The following is a 19,194-nucleotide window of genomic DNA, read 5'->3' as shown; positions in this document are numbered from 1 at the left end:
TGCCCACCTACTGCACATTACCCACTCGGCACAAACCATCTATCAGCCTGCTTGTCCCTCGTTACCCTCTCACCTACATTTCCAACTTATCCACCTAGGCAGGTCACCCACCCACGTCACCCACCATTTCCGTGGCAGCAGGGAATCAGCACATCAGAAGCTCAGACTCCCTGGGATATTCCCACTGATCCACCAGGACATCTCCTAATGTATGTCCCACCTCTGAAGAGCCATAGACAGGAAGATTTGGGCCATGGATATTCCAAATTACTTGCTGTGAACATACTTTTGGAATGAATTAAGAGAAACTTAAATATTTCCATTTTTCAATGCAAATTGAAAATGAGAAAATTATGTCAAAAAAATTTCACAAATGTAGGAAATGACACTGAGGAACTGAAAGCTGTGATATGCAACATATTTCAAGATTTCTGGCCATGCTTACACAGGAACGAGGCAGTAATGATGTAACCATGTATGATGCATTGGCATCAATTTTGTAGACTAGAATCAGATAGCCAGTAAAGCAACCGCCAAGAAAGCCTTCAGAGTTTATCATCTGTGAAAGCACTTCAGCAAAGCACACATTTAATTACTCTGCTTCTAGTTTTCCTACTAGTGGAAGAATCCTCTCCAAGTCCACTCTATCCAGGCCAAGCAGTATACTGTAAGTTTCAATAAGATCCCCCCTCTTCCTTCTAAACTCCAATGAGTACAGACCCAGAATCCTCTCCATTTCTCATACAAGCTCTTCATTCCAGGAATCATCCTTGTGAACCTCCTCTGGACTCCACCAAGACCAGCATATCCTTCCCGAGATACAGGGCCCAAAACTGCTCACAATCCTCCAAATGGGGTCTGACCAGAGCCTTACACAGCCTCAGAAGTACATCTCTGCTCTTGTATTCTAGCCCTCTCAACATAAATGCTGTGTATGTCATGGCTGCAGACGTGGCCTGTCATTGGCCAGCAGCAGGATCTTCTGATCCCATCGCTGCCAATGAGGTCATCGCTGTCCACACTGATTTTTGCCATGATGTGTGTTGTTCTCTGCGAAATGCAATGCCCTGGTCCAAAAGTTGTTGCTGCAATTAGAATTGACATGAAGGGTTTATAAACTCAGTCACACAGAATTAGAAGCTCTACACAAATGTTCACACTATCACCGACAGGCACAATCATTAGAATGCTACAGCAATTCACCATTTTTAACATGTATTAGGTTCAATGCACCCTTGTGTCCATAACGTTTACCAGAATTCAATCTAATACTGTAACATGATAGCTTTCATGAAGATTCAAAGTGGAGGGCAGGAGAAATGGCAAGAAACAGAACTACAGAGCACCTTATGCATGAAAATTAAATGTTCATTCTTTTATTGAAATTTATGCAGTGTCAGAAATGGACATGGTCAGAAATGAAGGTGAGAATATTTTCAGTTTAATTTCCTTGAGTTTGAGAATTTTGTCCCAGTAAAATTGAATCTTTGCTCAATGAACTAAGTTTATTGTGGTTAATAACTGGACCAGCTAGCAGTAGTATCTCCAACAACTGTTCCTAACACTAAGCACATTATTTTTAGAGCAGCAGTTAACAGTGGCAGAGATCTACCTACGCAATGGTAAAAGGCTACTTACAGGAGGATTTTTAGAAACATGCTTGCGCACCGCTTCTATAGTTTGGCTTGGATCTGCAATGGAAAATTTAAAGAAATATAGTAAGATCTCATTCTTTATACCTTATATTTAGCAGCATTTTACACATAATCATTTTCCAGAGAAAGACAATTGAGAGTGTGGTGGCATAGTGGTTATGTTACTGGATTTGGCTGAATGAATTAGAGTGCACAAGTTCAAATGCAACAATGACAGCTTGGAATTTAAATTCATTTTGAATAAAAGGACAGTATCAAAAATGGTGATCAAAAAATAAGCAAAATGGAGCTTAAAGCCGATCTTATTCCCTAGTGCCCTTTAGGAAAGAAAATTAGCTCACCTTGCTTGATATATATGTAATTCCCACGAAGCTGATCATTCTCTACACCCTAGCTATGATTGTAACACCACATTCTGCACTTTCCTTTTCTTCTCTATGAACGCTATGCTTTGTCTTTATAGTGCATAAGGAACAATACTTTTCACTATAATAATACGTGACAATAATAAATCAAATCAAAATAATTCCAGACCCACTGCAATATAATTGATTCTTAAGTTTCTTTGTTTTTTATCGAACTGTTACATAAACGTTGGGTGGGAATTTGCACACCCGTTCTGTGTGTTTTGTGGCAGCTATTTTTGTCAATAGGGTTTCCAGTTGTTTGTGTCCTCTGCTACAAGGTAACCAGTGGTACGGGTGGATTATCATTATTCAGTTGTCAAAGGCTGCTCTGCAAAGAATCAAGTTGTCTTCACCATAGTATCTACACCAGTGCTACTGCCCCAAGAAATGAGGGTAGGCTTGGGTAAGATGTAATGTCAAGCATCGGTGAAGCGTCGATGGGTGGAATGGCCTCATTCTGCACTGCAGTGATTCTATCTTTGCATAGTCAACTCCTCAAGGAAGCATTTATTCTTATTTAACATGTCTGGATCAGTTACGTAGCTGCAGTAACCGGCCGAAGCAAGAATCCTATAGAGGAACAAGTGCTCATTTTCACATGCATTTTATCAGAATGAACGCAACTTTAGTATTGCATGCCAATTTACAGGTGTTAAATTATAAATTTAATGGACTGGGGCACAATTCATGTCTTGGAATACATATCTTCCAGAAGCTGCATTGATGATGGGGTGAGAGCTAGTGTCTACAGTTGGCACATGCGTTACAAAATCTGAATGAAATGGGGCAGCGGCGGGGGTGGGGGGTCTTGTGTCCGGGGGCTTGGGTGTGGTGGGTGGGAAGTAAAAAGAAATTCACCGGTCTTGCACATCCCTCTGCTGCTGCCAGTGAGAACGGAGAATTAGCCTAATCTCTGTTCATAGCAGCGGACCGCAGGCAAGGTTGGAGAATTCTGGCTGTAGCCTCCCTGATAACTAAAGGTGAGATAAATAAAAGTTTGTGTAACATGTAGCTTATAAACACTCTGACTTTTCAAAAAGTTACATAATAAATTTCACCTTCTTGATGACGTGTTGGAGCAACTGCCTTATCCACAGATTGGTCACCACCACCACTGGTCTTCTTCTATTTAAGAGAAATATTATGAAGTGAAATGCCTTTTGTCAGATCCAGGCTGCCTCAGCTATTATGGCCCATCTTGAGAACAACACTGCAAAAGTTCCCAGGTATAATCTTCACATTTGACCAATATTTCATGATGGCCGACATTTAGTCCCATACGAGCAGGATGACTGCTCACGTCATCAAGTATATTTCTCTACCAGGGTCTCCTTTTATCATCAATGCATGAATGCTAACTTAAATAAATTTAAGTGAAAAGCTGCAATTCCTTAAACATCTGGCAGCAGAATTATTGATAAAACAATAGGTTAATACTTTAAAATATTTTTAATTAGAAGTGTTACTTGGCTCCCTTTTAAAAAGGATTTGTTCATCCATGTATTCAACAATCTTTAGCCAAAATTGCCAATGATTCATCTTAGCTTCCTCCGGGGGTCCCCCAGCAGCACAGACACCAATCTTCAGCAATTCAATTCATTCCAAGGGACATCAAGAAACAACTGAAGATACTGGAATACTGCAAAACTATGGAACCCTGACAATGTTCCAGCAATCGTACTGAAGACTTGTGCTCCCGAACTAGCTGCTACTCTAGCCAATCTATTCCAATACAGCACTAGCATCTACCTGACCATGATGCCCTGTCCAAGAAAAGCACGATGAATCAAAATGGCCAATTACTACCCCATCAGTTTGCTCTTTATCACCAGCAAAGTGATGGAAGGTGTCATTGATAATACTAAATGTGGCTCTTATCAATGGCTTGCGCGTTGATGCTCATTTTGAGTTATGCCACTGGCACTCTGTTTCTATTTCTCAGCATCTTTCCTTGAAATTCAATGGCCATTATCATTGCTGAGTTCCCCACAAGTCAACATACTGGGTCTTTGCTTGACCTGAAACTCAACTGTACCAGCCATATAAATACAATGGCTACAAGAGTAGTTCAGAGACTGGGAATCCTGAATTCCTCCAGATTCCTCAGAGCACAAGTGAGGCATGTGACAAAATACTTTGCATTTGCCTGGATGAGTGCTGCTCAATAACTCGCAAAAAACTCAATACCATCCAAGACAAAACAGTCCACTTTTGTTTATTTATTTGTTAGTGTTACATGTTGGCTTACATTAACACTGCAATGAAGTTACTGCGAAAATCCCCAAGTCGCCACACTCCAACACGTTCGGGAGGGAGGGAGAATTTAGCACGGTCAATGCATCCAACCAGCACGTCTTTCAGACTGTGGGAGGAAACCAGAGAACTCGGAAGAAACCCACGCAGACACGGAGAGAAGGTGCAAACGCCACACAGTGACCGAAGCTGGGAATCGAACCTGGGTCCCTCTAGCTGTGAGGCAGCAGTGCTAACCAATGTGCCACTGTGCTGCCTACTTGATCAGCACACCATCCACCAACTTCAACATTCACTCCCTTTATCATTTACACAGTGGTAGCAGTCATTAATTTACTCAAGATGCACTGCAGCCATTCATATATATACTGCATTGCAGTATATGTATTAGTGTTTACAAGATGCATTATAGTTGCCCCACTCCAGCACCTGTTTGGGTACACTGAGGGAGAATTTAGCATGGCCATTGCATCTAACCAGCAAATCTTTCGGACTGAGAGAGGAAACCGGAGCACCCAGAAGAAACGCATGCAGGCACAGGGAGAACATGCAAACTCCAGTCTACCAGAAACAAAGTTTCTGATAGACAAGGGAATTAAGGATTATGGGGAGAAAGCAGGAAAGTGGAACTGATCCACTACAGATCAGCCATGATCTTATTGAATGGCGGGGCAGGCACGAGGGGCTAGATAGCCTATTCCTGCTCCTATTTCTTGTGTTCCTATGTTCCACACAGACAGCGATCCAAGCTGGGAATCGAACCCGGGTCCCTAGTGCTGTGAGGCAGCAGTGTTAATCACTGTGCCACCGTGCTGAGATCCAAATTTCTCTTAAATATTTTCATGCTATGCACCACAACATCCATGAAGAAGAACTGCATCTTATTCTGCGACCAAACAGAGCTTGGGAGTAGTTGCAACTGCTCAAATTTGACATTTTCACTTTCCACATTGCATTGATTCATTGAATTTTGTTTTTGAAAAGTTCAATTTTGGGATCTGGACATTCTGGCAAAATCATCTCAATTTGCCTTTGAGAAAGTGGCAGTGATCTTTGTTCCTGAATTACTGCAATGCATCTGGTGGTGTTATTCCCACAAATCTATCATTAGGTAGGGAGTTCCATGATTCTGACTCAGCGTTAATGAAGGAATGGCGATAACTCTCCCAGTCAGGATGTAGATTGACATGAATAGGCATCTTGTGTTGGTGTGCCCATGCCCCTGTTGTGTTTGTCATTATTGATGGTGCAGGTCAGGAAATGAGCCACTCACCAAAGCACAGAAATACCTGGCTTTTGACCTGAACTAGCAACCATGGCATTAATACAGATGGCGTAGTGAAACTGCTCCAGTCCCTGCACATTGCAACAGGACTAAAAACAGATTTGTTTCATTTACAACCTGACAATGTACTGTCAAATAACAAAGTATCTCGCTCTCATGAAAAAGAACACAGTCAATGGCAGATTCAGCTGCCACTGCATACCTGCATGTTGTATCGGACTTTGTTTTCTACCCCCCAAGCTGAGAAGTGACTAGCACCCAACCAATGTTTTACTGGGGTTGATGTTATTCCATATCTGCGTCGTTTCTTGGGAGGGGCTACAGACGATCCTTCTGGAGATTGAGCCCTTTTCCTGTAAAGTAATTCCGGGAACAGACAAAATTAATATAATTGTTGTGGCATATCACAAGATCCATGAAACTTCAAAAAAAAAATCAGTTTTCTGAAGTCTGCCAATTGTATACATTTAGAATTAAACAAAATGAAATGCAAAGGAGTTTGTGTGGTAAACCCCAATATAAGAACAATAAACATATTATCATTAGATCAGGTACATTAATCTATGCAGCAATAAATATTGATAAATATTAAACAGAATTTAAAAATCGGGTGGATTCTCAGACCACGCTCACCTGAAATACCAGAAAATCCCGCCTGCGGTCAGTGGACCTTTGCATGGTCCACCCCTCCCACCCATGACGATTCCCATGGCAGGCAGGATGGGAGAACTCCCCCTCCAGTGGGTGCCAGGCATTAACACAGGTGAACAGTGAAAAGACGTGTTAAATCATAGAGATGGGGAATTAAAATTTGAACAGAGACAGAGAGATTCATTCAATCGACTAGTAATTTGTTGTTGTCTTTGGGCACCTACTTCCACCTCTTGAGGTCTTTCTGTTCTGCGAGCTTCTTCCTGCATGGCACTCATGGTGCTGTGACATTACAATAGTGTTCAATCAGGGTCATCCCTGCATGGCCTGGCAGTGGCATCACTGAATCCCTCACGACTAACATCCTGGGATATATTATTGAACAGTAACTGAACTCGACCAGTCATATAAATACTGTGGCTACAAGAGCAAGTCAAACGTGGAGCTGGGTTGTGAGTACATCATCTCCTGACTCCTGAAACCTCTTCACAATTTACAAGGCACAGGTCAGGATGCAATAGAATATTCTCTCCACTTGCCAGGATGAATGCAGCTCCAATCATACTCAAGATGTTCAACACCAAACAGGACAAAGCAGCCCTCTTGATGTAGTTCTTAAACATTAGCCCCTCCATGACTGGCATACAGTGGCCTTGACAGAGGTCTTGGTGAGTTACAGCAATGCGTCTTTGACTTTATGTCTCACAAAATTGACTGAGTGATTTGAAGGAGTAAGCAAGAGGGGAGACGAGGACAGTGCAGTTGATGTTGTCTAAATGGACTTCAGCAAGGCCTTTGACAAGGTAGCGCAAGGTAGATTGCTGCACAAGGTTAAATCTCACGGGATCCATGGTGAGGTAGCTAAATGGATACAAAATTGGCTTGATAACAGAAACCAGAAGGTGGTGTAGAGGGTTGTTTTTCAAACTGGAGGCCTGTGACCAATGGTGTCCCTCAGGGACCGGTGATGGGTCCACTGGTATTTGTCATTTATATGAACGATTTGAATGAGAATATCGGAGGCATGGTTAATAAGATTGCAAATGACACCAAGATTCCTGGCATAATGGACAGTGAAGAGGTTATCTTGGATTGTACTTAATCAGTTGGGCTGACGAATGACAGATGGAATTTAATTCAGACAAATGCGAGGTGATGCATTTTGATAGACTGGTAGATTCAGGTGCCCCCATACGCACTCAACCTGAAAAAAAAATTGCGGGTCTGTATTGCGCTGTGGGCAGGACTTAGCATGCCCAAAACGATCGAGCTCTGAACTGCGCATGCACAGTTGGAATCAAATTTGAAAAAGTGCGCCCGTGTCAGATCGCTCCCGGGCTGTAGAAGTTGGAGAAAGTGGCCTGGGAGCGAAAAGCAGATGAAGATACCCACAGGCATCATTGTCCTCCTTATCCACCCATCACATCCCGCTCCCCAAATTGATCGCAACCCCCTGCTACCCCCTGCCCCTGCCCCCCCACCAGAGATTTCATTCCCCCCCTCCCCCGCCATGGCCTACTGGAGAGCGATTTGGCCTCCGTCCCACCCCCACTGCCCATCAGAGATATACCTTACGTGCCTCCTTCTTCTGCCCACTCGAGAGAATGGTCTGTCCTCAATCACCTCCACCCACCCTCCCACAGAAAGGTCTGGCCGCACTACCTGCCCCACCCCACGGAGAATGGTCTGACCTCACTCACCACCCCCACCAGAGAATAACCTGATGTGCCTCCCGCCTCCCCACCACCACCAGCCAACGTTCAGGCCTCCCTCCCCCCTCCCCACCAGAGATTGATCTAACCCGCCTCCCTCCCCACCCCCAAATACTGATCTGAGTCAGAGAGCCGTTGGAAGCTTTGAACTCGCCTTTTCACCAACTGGAGCACCCGATTCAGGCTTTTATTCAGCAGGTTCATTTTGGTGCGATTCTGGATCGGCGAACGGAGCGGTAAACAGGGGAAATGCTGATAAAGTTGGGGGAGCAGTTCATTAATTCAATTGAAATACATGCACATTGATTTCAATCACCGTTGTGCCCATTTCAGGCACGAATCGGATAGCCGCCACTCCCGGGTTTTGCTAAAGTGTCGATCTACGCGGATGTGGGCACGGATCGCGTTAATGACCTCACAGCCTACTTTACCGTGATGCAATGGTAAAATAGGGCCCTCTGACTCAGTTCAGTGGTTGGGGGTAGGAGGAGGAAGAGGGTCAGATCATTCTCTGGTAGGGGAGGGGGGAAGGAGGCAAGATCATTCTCTGATGGGGTGGGGGATGGGGGAGGGAGGCCAGTTCGCTCTCTGGTAGGGAGGGGGGCAGGGGGTCATGATCGGTCTGGGTAGCGGGGACGGGGTAGGTGGATAAGGGAGACAGTGATGACCGGACCATCGCTCCTGCTTTTCGCTCCCAAGCCGCTTTCTCCACTTTCTGCGGACCAGGAGCGATCTGACATGGGTTAAGGGGTGGTAGTTATAGGACGGATGTCAGGGGTAGGTTCTTTACCCAGAGGGTGGTGAGGGATTGGAATGCCCTGCCTGCTGCAGTTGTAAATGTGCCTAGTTTGGGGGCATTTAAGAGATCCGTGGATAGGTTTATGGATGAAAAGGGATTGGTTTAGGTTAGTGGGTCATTGTTTTTTAACTGGTCGGCGCAACATCGTGGGCCGAAGGGCCTGTTCTGCGCTGTAATGTTCTATGTTCTATGGGCGCGTTTTTAAAAGTTTTTTCCAATTGTGCATGTGCAGTTCAGAGCTCCGATCGTTTCGGGTGCGCAAATCCCCACCCACAACGCAATTCAGACTCGCAATTTTTCTTCAGGCTGAGTGCGTATAGGGGCACCTGAAAGCAGGTTTCTAAGTCAGATCTGAATTATGCCCAGATTCAGCATTTAGGATGAAAATGGTTAAACAGGTCCTACACTGTCATTTCTTCACTTGTCACTGGGTTACATCCCCTGAGCTCATGTGGGAGTGCCTGTGTGACATTGAGTTCAGTGGTTCAAATACAGTTAGAGTTAGGTGTTATCTTGCTCAGGACATTGGCATCCCATAAACAAATAAAAATATCTTTGAGTTAATATGGCTTTCAGGAAATTTTTCTGATGTAAATTGAAGTAAATATTTACAATAAACTAGTAATGCAAATGTTTTATAACTTTTGTAGGCAACTGAATATGTATTTTGTTAACTTTATCTGTCACAGCTATGAAGATAATTGAAAGGCAGAATCAAACCTTTTCCGCACGTTCCCAACGGATATCTGGGCCATCATCTTGCAGATTATCTGGCCAGTTGAATCGCTGTTCTGGAATTGGACACAAATGGAATGAATTTGACTCTCAACTGAGCGCAACGGGTTTACAATGAGTTCTTGCATTGCTGCATGCGAAATTCAGAAGACTTTTGGGAGGAATAGTCTTACACTCTGCAGCATGAAAACTGATGTCATTGCCTCCCCAGGACAAAATAAATTGGGAGGAGGATTTCTTTATTGGTAAGGGATAGAACAGACACATTCTCACCAAACTGGGCTTCTGGCTAGTTTCCACTTGGAACACTTAACTGCCTAGTACAACAAAGCAAAAGCAATAGTGCTCCTCTACTCTTGCCACAATTTTAACATTTTAATAACTCAGAATAGCACCCTCAGATTGTCAGCATTTTTACATCAGATCGTATATCCCTCACTCTCACTCACCAGGAATTATGTTAAGACCGTGCAAATGAATTATGGGTAGAATGCAGTATAAGAAGCTTCTTAGCCCATTTGTTTAAACTGGATTCAAACTCAAAGGTCAGAGGTAAAGTGATAGTGGGGGCCATTTGCAAACTGACAGTACATTGGGTGGGCTGTGGGCCGGTTCACATGCTCCACAGTCAGATTTTGAGGACAGGTCTCATTCACCCTGAATGGGTGAGCTGCTAGCACCAACCACAGTGTGTTCGTCAGCAGCTCGATGGTTGGGAGGGTGGCTAATCTGATGGAGCCGCTGATCAGAAATCAGTCGGGTGCAGCACCTCAGAAGGGATGGGTGAAAGTTCCGGGGAGTGAAATGAAGCAGCAGCTTACAACAGCAAGGAAGCTGTTTCCAATCTCCGCACCCACACCCTTGAACAGCAGGGAAGTGACATATTAGAAGTGAAGGTTTAAAACATGTAAGCGGCCACAGCCAAAATAAAAACCAAGCTGACTGCCAGCTTTTCCTAATTGAAGCAGGTGGTAGCAATGCAGAGATGAGGATGAAAAATGGAGCCAATGTCCCGACACAAATTGCTGATATAGATGAGGCCTCCAGCCCTTTCTGGCAGAAACTCTGGCCGGCTAAGGTGAGGTGCAATGAAAATTGGAATGGAAAGAACTCCAGCGACAAGTTGGCAACTCAGCATTATGTGATTTTGGTTCTGTTACCACCCAGTATATGTCTAAAACCAGGGTAGTAAAGAGATAAGAATCAGCCCCAGTTTTTTTACACAACTCCTGTAAGTTTCAATAAGATCCCCCTTCTTCTTTCTAAACTCCAATGAGTACAGACCCAGAATCCTCGCCATTCCTCATACAACAAGTTCATCATTCCAGGGATCATTCTTGTGAACCTCCTCTGGACTCCTGCAGACCAGCACACCCTTCCTGAAATACAGCGCCCAAACCTGCTCACAATACTCCAAATGGGGTCTGACCAGAGCCTTAGCCTCAGAAATACATCTCTGCTCTTGTATTCTAGCCCTCTCATCATAAATGCTGTGTGTTTCGTGACTGCAGATGTGGCCTGCTATTGACTGGCAGCAGGATCTTCTGATCCTATCACTGTCAATGGGGTTTCATGTTCTAGGCAGCCCCACCACCAGGAAACCCAGAGTGGGAATTTGGCACCAGCAGGAACGGAAAATTCCGCGAGTGACAACATTTGAAAAATTCCGGCCAGGCTCTTGGCATCTCCTGAGCTTGAAGGAAACTACACGTGATGAAAATGAATTCTCCCCAAAATTTCATCTTATAAAACAAACATAGAAAATAGAAGCAGGAGGAGGCCATTCAGCCCTTCCAGCCTGCTCCACCATTCATTACGACCATGGCTGAATATCCAACTCAGCAACCTGTTCCTGCTTTCCCCCCAGTATCCTTTGATCCCCTTTTCCCCAAGAGCTATATTTAACTACTTGTTGAAAACACAGAGTGCTTTGGCCTGAACTGTCTTCTGTGATAACGAATTCAACAGTGTGCTAATTGTCCCTTTAAGGATCCAACTGCAGTGTAAGAGTCACATGACCTGGGAAACCTATCAGGGAGAATGGTGGGGATCACTTGTTTACTGTTCCAGAACTTTTTCGGGAGCTGACTGCAGCTCTGAGGCTGCATGTTTCAGCATATAATTTACCGATAAGAAGTGTTGATTTTCTCTTCATGTGTGAATCAGAATTATTGCACACATTATTGCTGATCATTCTCTGGGTGAAGAAATTTCTCCTAATCTCAACTCGAAATGGTCTATCCCATATCCTTAGTCTGTGACCCCTGGTTCTGGATTCTCCCATCATTGGGACATCTTTCCGGCATCTACCCTGTATAGGTCTGTAATAATTTTGTAGGTTTTTGTGAGATCCCTACTCATTCTTTGAAACTCTAGTGAATATAATCCTAACCGACTCAGTTTCTCCTCTTAATGGCAGTTCTGCCATCCTGGCAATCACTCTGGTAAACATTTGCTGTGCTGCCCCCATAACAACAGCATCATTCCTCAGATAAGGAGGCCAAAACGGCACACAATATTCTGGGTGTGGCCTCACCAAGGTCCTGTATAATTGCATCAAGACATTCCTCCTGTGCTCAATCCTTCTCACTATGAAGGACAACATACCATTTGCCTTTGTCACCACCTGCACGGTTACTTTTGATGACTGGTGTACAAACGCACCCAGATCTCATTGCACATTCGCCTCTCCCAAAGTATAGCCATTCAGAAAGTAATCTGCTTTCCTGTTATTGCTATCAAAGTGGATAGCCTCCTCTTTCACCTTCCCATCCAGCTTTGTGTGTCATTTGCAGAATTAGAGATATTGCATTTAATTCACTCATCTAGATCATACAAGTACATTGCGATTAGCTGGGTTCCTGGCACTGATCCCTGTGATACCTCCACTAGTCGCTGCCTGCCATTTGGAAAAATATCCATTTATTTATAATCTTTATTCCTTGTCTGCCAACCAGTTTTCTACCCATTTCAATACACTGCCCCTAATCCTATGTGCTTTAATTTTACACGCTAATCTCTTACGTGGGAACTTGTTGGAAGCCTTCTGAAAGTCCAAATGCACCACATTCACTGACTCCCCCTCATCAACTCTACGCATTCTTTTCGAGTTCCAGTCGATTTGTCAACAATAGTTTTCCTTTTGTAAATTCATGTTGACACTTTCTGATTCTGCCACTGTTTTCCAAACAGTTTGCTTTATATCTTTTATAATGGACCCTAGAATTCTTCCCAATGTCAACGTCAGGCTGACTGGTCTATAATTCTCTGCTTTCTTTCTGCCTTCCTTTTTAAACAGCTAGGTTACATTAGCTACACTTCAGTCTGTAGGAGCCATCGGTGCAGAGGGACCTCGGGGTCCTTGTGCATGAGTCGCAAAAACCCAGCTTGCAGGTGCAACAGGTGGTCAGGAAGGCGAATGGGATGCTGGCCTTCATAGCGAGGGGGATTGAATATAAAAGTAGGGAGGTCTTGCTGCAGCTGTTTAGGGCATTGGTGAGGCCGCAGCTGGAGTACTGTGGGCCGTTTTGGTCGCCGCACTTACGCAAGGATAATTTGGCCTTGGAGAGAGTGCAGAGGAGGTTTACTAGGCTGATGCCGGAGTTGAGGGGGTTGAGCTATGAGGAGAGGCTGAATAAACTAGGCTTGTACTGGTTAGAGTTTAGAAGAATGAGGGGAGATCTCATTGAGACATATAAGATGATGAATGGGATGGATAGGATAGAGGTGGAGAGACTCTTCCCGCTCAGAAAGGACAGTAGGACGAGGGGGCACAGCCTCAAGATAAAGGCGGGGGGGGCGGTTTAGAACGGAGTTGAGGAGGAACTTCTTCACTCAAAGGGTGGTGAATCTCTGGAATTCTCTGCCTGTTGAAGTGGTGGAGCTGCCTCGCTAAATATTTTTAAGACGCGGGTTGATGGGTTTTTGATAAGTGAGGGGATTAAGGGTTATGGGGAGAGGGCGGGAATGTGGAACTGAGCCACGACAGATCAGCCATGATCTTATTGAATGGCGGGGCAGGCTCGAAGGGCTAGATGGCCTACTCCTGCTCCTATTTTTTATGTTCTTATTCCAGAGTCTACAGAATCTTGGAAGATGACCAACAAATCATCTATTTCTTGGAGCACTTTGTTAAGTATTCTGAGTTGTAGATTATTGCCATGGCTGTCACGAAACTGATGTGTGAAACTAAAAAGAAACCGTCATAATTGCCTTTAATCGCAGGTTATTTTAGGGCTATGAGAAGACAGCTGTTGGGCGGCAGTGCTGCAAGTTGATGAAAGTGGACCACGAGTTGCTAAACAGTGGCACACAGAATGGCTCCTTGGCTGAAGCAGCCATTTATCAATTACTGGTGGAAAGAGGTGCCTGGAACTAATCACAATACTGCTACTAAACAAAAGGCAACAAGCAAACACAGGCGCTAGAGATGTATTTCTGTGCTCTTCCAAGTCCCTGTGCAACAGACTAATTTTTGCCATCATGTGTGTTGTTCTCTGGGAAATGCAATGCTTTGGGATCACCCTGGGTCAAATGTTGTTGCTGCGATTAGAATTGACATGAAAGGTTTATAAACTCAGTCACACAGAATTAGAAGCCCTACACAAATGTTCAAAGTGTCATCGACAGACACAATCATTAGAATGCTACAGCAATTCACCATTTTTAACATGTGTTAGATTCAATGCACCCTCAGCAAAGTGATGGAAAGTATCATTGATAACACTAAATGCGGCTCATATCAATGGCTTGCACACTGATGCTCATTTTGAGTTATGCCACTGGCACTCTGTTTCTATTTCTCAGCATCTTTCCTTGAAATTCAATGGCCATTATCACTGCTGAGTTCCCCATTATCAACATCCTGGGTCTTTGCTTGACCTGAAACTGAACTGTACCAGCCATATAAATACAATGGCTACAAGAGCAGTTCAGAGACTGGGAATCCTGAATTCCTCCAGATTCCTCAGAGCACAAGTGAGGTATGTGACAAAATACTTTGCATTTGCCTGGATGAGTGCTGCTCAATACCTCGCAAAGAACTCAATACCATCCAAGACAAAACAGTCCACTTTTGTTTATTTATTTGTTAGTGTTACATGTCGGCTTACACTAACACTGCAATGAAGTTACTGCGAAAATCCCCAAGTCGCCACACTCCAGCACGTTCGGGAGGGAGGGAGAATTTAGCATGGTCAATGCACCCAACCAGCACGTCTTTTAGGCTGTGGGAGGAAACCAGTGAACACGGATGGAACCCATGCAGACACGGAGAGAATGTGCAAACGCCACACAGACAGTGACCCAAGCTGGGAATCGAACCTGGGTCCCTCTAGCTTTGAGGCAGCAGTGCTAACCAATGTGTCACTGTGCCCACTACTTGATCAGCACACCATCCACCAACTTCAACATTCATTCCCTTTATCATTTACACAGTGGTAGCAGTCTTTATACAAGATGCACTGCAGCCATTCATATATATACTGCATTGCAGTATATATATTAGTATTTACAAGATGCATTATAGTCGCCACACTCCAGCGCCTGTTCGGGTACACTGAGGGAGAATTTAGCATGGCCAAAGCACCTAACCAGCAAATCTTTCAGACTGTGAGAGGAAACCGGAGCACCCAGAGGAAACGCACGCAGACACAGGAGAACATGCAAACTCCACACAGACAGTGACCCAAGTTGGGAATCGAACCCAGGCCCCTAGTGCTGTGAGGCAGCAGCATTAATCACTGTGCCACCATGCCGAGACCCAAGTTTCTCTTAAATATTTTCATGCTATGCACCACAATATCCATGAAGAAGAACTGCATCTTATTCTGTGACCCATGAATAATTCTAAACACAACTTGGGAGTGGTCGCAACTGCTCAAATTTGACATTTTCACTTTTCACATTGCATTGATACATTGAATTTTGTTTTTGAAAAGTTCAGTTTTGGGATCTGGACATTCTGGCAAAATCATCTCGATTTGTCTTTGAGAAAGTGGTGGTGATCTCTGTTCCTGAATTACTGCAATGCATCTGGTGGTGTTATTCCCACAATTCTATCATTAGGTAGGGAGTTCCATGATTCTGACTCAGCGTTAATGAAGGAATGGCGATAACTCTCCCAGTCAGGATGTAGATTGACATGAATAGGCGTCTTGTGTTGGTGTGCCCATGCCCCTGTTGTATTTGTCATTATTGATGGTGCTGGTCAGGAAATGAGCCACTCACCAAAGCATAGAAATACCTGGCTTTTGGCCTGAACTAGCAACCATAGCATTAATACAGATGGTGTAGTGAAATTGCTCCAGTTCCTGCACATTGCAATAGGACTAAAAACAGTTCTGTTTCATTTACAAATGTACTGTCAGATAACAAAGTATCTCGCTCTCATAAAAAGGAACACAGTCAATGGCTGATTCAGCTGCCTCTGCATACGTGCATGTTGTATAGGACTTCATCGTTTTTCATCCTCCAAGCTGAGAAGTAAGCAGCACTCACCTGATGTTTTACTGGCGTCGTTGCTATTCTATCACTGCATCTTCTCTTGGCAGGGATTCCAGATGATACTTCTGCAGATGTGGCCCTTTTCCTATAAAGTAATTCCAGTGACAGAAAAAATTAACATAATTGTTGTGGCCACCTCTCCTTATATCCCATGAGATTTAACCTTTTGCAGCAACCTGCCATGAGGGACCTTGTCAAATGCCTTACTAAGATCCATATAGACGACATCCACGGCCTTTCCCTTGTCAGCCATTTTTGTCACCTTCTCCTTCCTACCCTACTCTACAGAATAGAACAAAGAACAAAGAACAACCCAGCACGGGAAACAGGCCCTTCGGCCCAACGAGCCCGCGCCGCCGCATCACCCTACACCTATTCTACCCTGCATGTCTACGAATGGAACCCCTAACTTAGCCAGATTCAGGGGAGAATAGTGTCAATTTGGTAAAACCAATCAGCCGAAGAGCACATCTTTGGGGTGTGGGAGGAAACCGGAGTGCCCGGAGGAAACCCACGCAACCACAGGGAGAATGCGCAAACTCCCACAGACACAGGCCCAAATCCATGTATCTGCACAGCTAGCAGTGCTAGTCACCGAGCTGTTGCGGTGCCCGTCTACCGGTCCAGGATCAAGCACACACACCGGCACGAAGTACTAGGCCACTCCCGGAACTTCCAAGAGCAGCCCACGCACGACCCACCGTGTGCATGCCCCTCGTTTGACACGAGGTGGACCTCCACCTGCGGAATGGTCTGTCCTCACTCACCTCCACTCCCCCCTCACAGAACGATCTCACCTCACTTCTCCCACCCCCTACCACAGAGAATGGTATGGCCTCATTCACCACCCCCGCCCACTAGAGAATGACCTGATGCGCCTCCCTCCTCCCACCCACCACCAGCCAACAATCGGGCCTCCCTCCACCCCTTCCAACCAGAGAATGATCTGACCTGCATCCCTCCCCACCCCCAAACACTGATCTGAGTCACAGAGCTGTTGGAAGCGCTGAACTCGCCGTTTCACTAGCTGCAGCACCCGTTTCAGACTTTTGTTCAGTAGGATCATTTTGCCTGATTCTGGATCGGCTAACACGGCGGTAAACAGGGGAAATGCTGATAAAGTTGGGGGAGCAGTTTGTTAATTCGATTGAAATGCATGCAAATTGATTTCAACTGCTGTTGTGCCCGTTTCGGGTGCGACTCAGATAGCCGCCACTCCCAGGTTTCGGTAAAGTGGCAATCTACGCGGATGAGGGCATGGATTGCGTTAATGGCCTCACACCCGACTTTACCGTGACGCAATGGTGAAATAGGGCCCTCTGACTCAGATCGGTGGTTGAGGGGAGGAGGAGCAGCCGGGTCAAATCATTATCTGGTGGGGAAGGGGAGAAGGAGACACGATCATTATCTGATGGAGTGAGGGAGGGAGGCCAAATCGGTCTCCGGTAGGGAGGGGGGTAAGGGGGTCGTGATCGGTCTGGGTAGCGGGGACGGGGTAGGTGGATAAGGGAGACAGTGATGATTGGGCCATCGCTCCCGCTTTTCGCTCCCAAGCCGCTTTCTCTACTTTCTGCGGACCAGGAGCGATCTGACACGGGCGCGTTTTTAAAACTTCCAACTGTGCATGTGCCGTTCAGAGCTCCGATTGTTTTGGGTGCACTAATCCCCGCCCACAGCGCGATTCAGGCCCGCAATTTTTTTTCAGGCTGAGTGCGTATAGGGGCGCCTGAAAAGAGATTTCTAAGTCAGATCTGAATTATGCCCAGGTTCAGCATTTAGGATGAAAATGGTTAAACAGGTCCTACACTGTCATTTCTTCACTTGTCATTGGGTTACATCCCCTGAGCTCATGTGGGAGTGCCTGTGTGACATTGAGTTCAGTGGTTCAAATACAGTTAGAGTTGGGTGTTATCTTGCTCAGGACATTGGCATCCCATAAACAAATAAAAATATCTTTGAGTTAATATGGCTTTCTGGAAATTTTCCTGTTGTAAATTGAAATAAATATTTACAATAAACTAGTAATGCAAATGTTTATAACTTTTGTAGGCAACTGAATGTGTATTTTATTAACTTTATCTGTCACAGCTATGAAGATGCAAACATTGTCCATTAGGATAATTGAAAGGCAGAATCAAACCTTTTTCGCGTGTTTTCGATGGATGCTTGAGAGAACATATTGCAGATTTTCTGGACGGTCGAATCTCTGTTCTGGAATTGGACACAAATGGAATGAATTTGACTCTCTCCTGAGTGCTATGGGTTTACAATGAATTTTTGCATTGCTACATGCGAATTTCAGAAGGCATTTGGGAGAAATAGCCTTACACTCTGCAGCATGAAAACTGAGGTCATTGCCTTCCCAGGACAAAATAAACTGGGAGGAAGATTTCTCTATTGGTAAGGAATGGGACAGACACATTCTCACCAAACTAGGCTTCCAGCTAGTTTCCACTTGGAACACTAAACTGCCTAGTACAACAAAGCAAAAAGCAATAGTGCTCCTCTACTCTTGCCACAATTTTAATATTTTAATAACTCAGAATAGCACCCTCAGATTGTCAGCATTTTTACATCAGATCGTATATCCCTCACTCTCACTCACCAAGAATTATGTTAAGACCGTGCAAATGAATTATGGGTAGAATGCAGTACAAGGAGCTTCTTAGCACATTTGTTTAAACTGGATTCAAACTCAAAAGTCAGAGGTAAAGTGATACTGGGGGCATTTGCAAACTGAGAGTACATTGGGTGGGCTATGGGCCAGTCCACCTGCTCCACCCAGTCACATTTTGAGGACAGGTCTCATTCACACTGAATGGGTGAGCTGCTAGCACCAACCACAGTGTGTTCGTCAGCAGCTCGATGGTTGGGAGGGTGGCTAATCTGATGGAGCCGCTGATCAGAAATCAGTCGGGTGCAGCACCTCAGAAGGGACGGGTGAAAGTTCCGGGGAGTGAAATGAAGCAGCAGCTTACAACAGCAAGGAAGCTGTTTCCAATCTCCGCACCCACACCCTTGAACAGCAGGGAAGTGACATATTAGAAGTGAAGGTTTAAAACATGTAAGCAGCCGCAGCCAAAATAAAAACCAAGCTGACTGCCAGAAGCAGGTGGTAACAATGCAGAGATGAGGATGAAAAATGGAGCCAATGTCCCGACACAATTTGCTGATATAGATGAGACCTCCAGCC

At 44.8% G+C, this 19,194-nt stretch overlaps 1 protein-coding gene across 1 annotated transcript in view; it reads right to left on the bottom strand.

Annotated features, from left to right (window-relative positions):
* The window catches only part of LOC145345360 (uncharacterized), a 79,007-nt gene that overhangs the window by 12,147 nt on the left and 47,666 nt on the right, over window positions 1-19,194 (bottom strand). Inside the window, exons 11-16 of the mRNA XM_080193177.1 lie at window positions 18,142-18,212; window positions 15,996-16,086; window positions 9,483-9,553; window positions 5,803-5,953; window positions 3,121-3,187; window positions 1,639-1,691 (exon numbers count right to left, since the gene is read on the bottom strand). Of these exons, the coding sequence (XP_080049303.1) occupies window positions 1,639-1,691; window positions 3,121-3,187; window positions 5,803-5,953; window positions 9,483-9,553; window positions 15,996-16,086; window positions 18,142-18,212 (504 nt within the window). The remainder of the gene's footprint in view (window positions 1-1,638; window positions 1,692-3,120; window positions 3,188-5,802; window positions 5,954-9,482; window positions 9,554-15,995; window positions 16,087-18,141; window positions 18,213-19,194) is intronic.

Source organism: Carcharhinus amblyrhynchos, chromosome 7 (genome assembly GCF_965287045.1).
Source record: "Carcharhinus amblyrhynchos chromosome 7, sCarAmb.v2.hapA, whole genome shotgun sequence".
NCBI lineage: Eukaryota > Metazoa > Chordata > Chondrichthyes > Carcharhiniformes > Carcharhinidae > Carcharhinus > Carcharhinus amblyrhynchos.
This window is presented reverse-complemented; position numbering and strand designations above follow the sequence as displayed.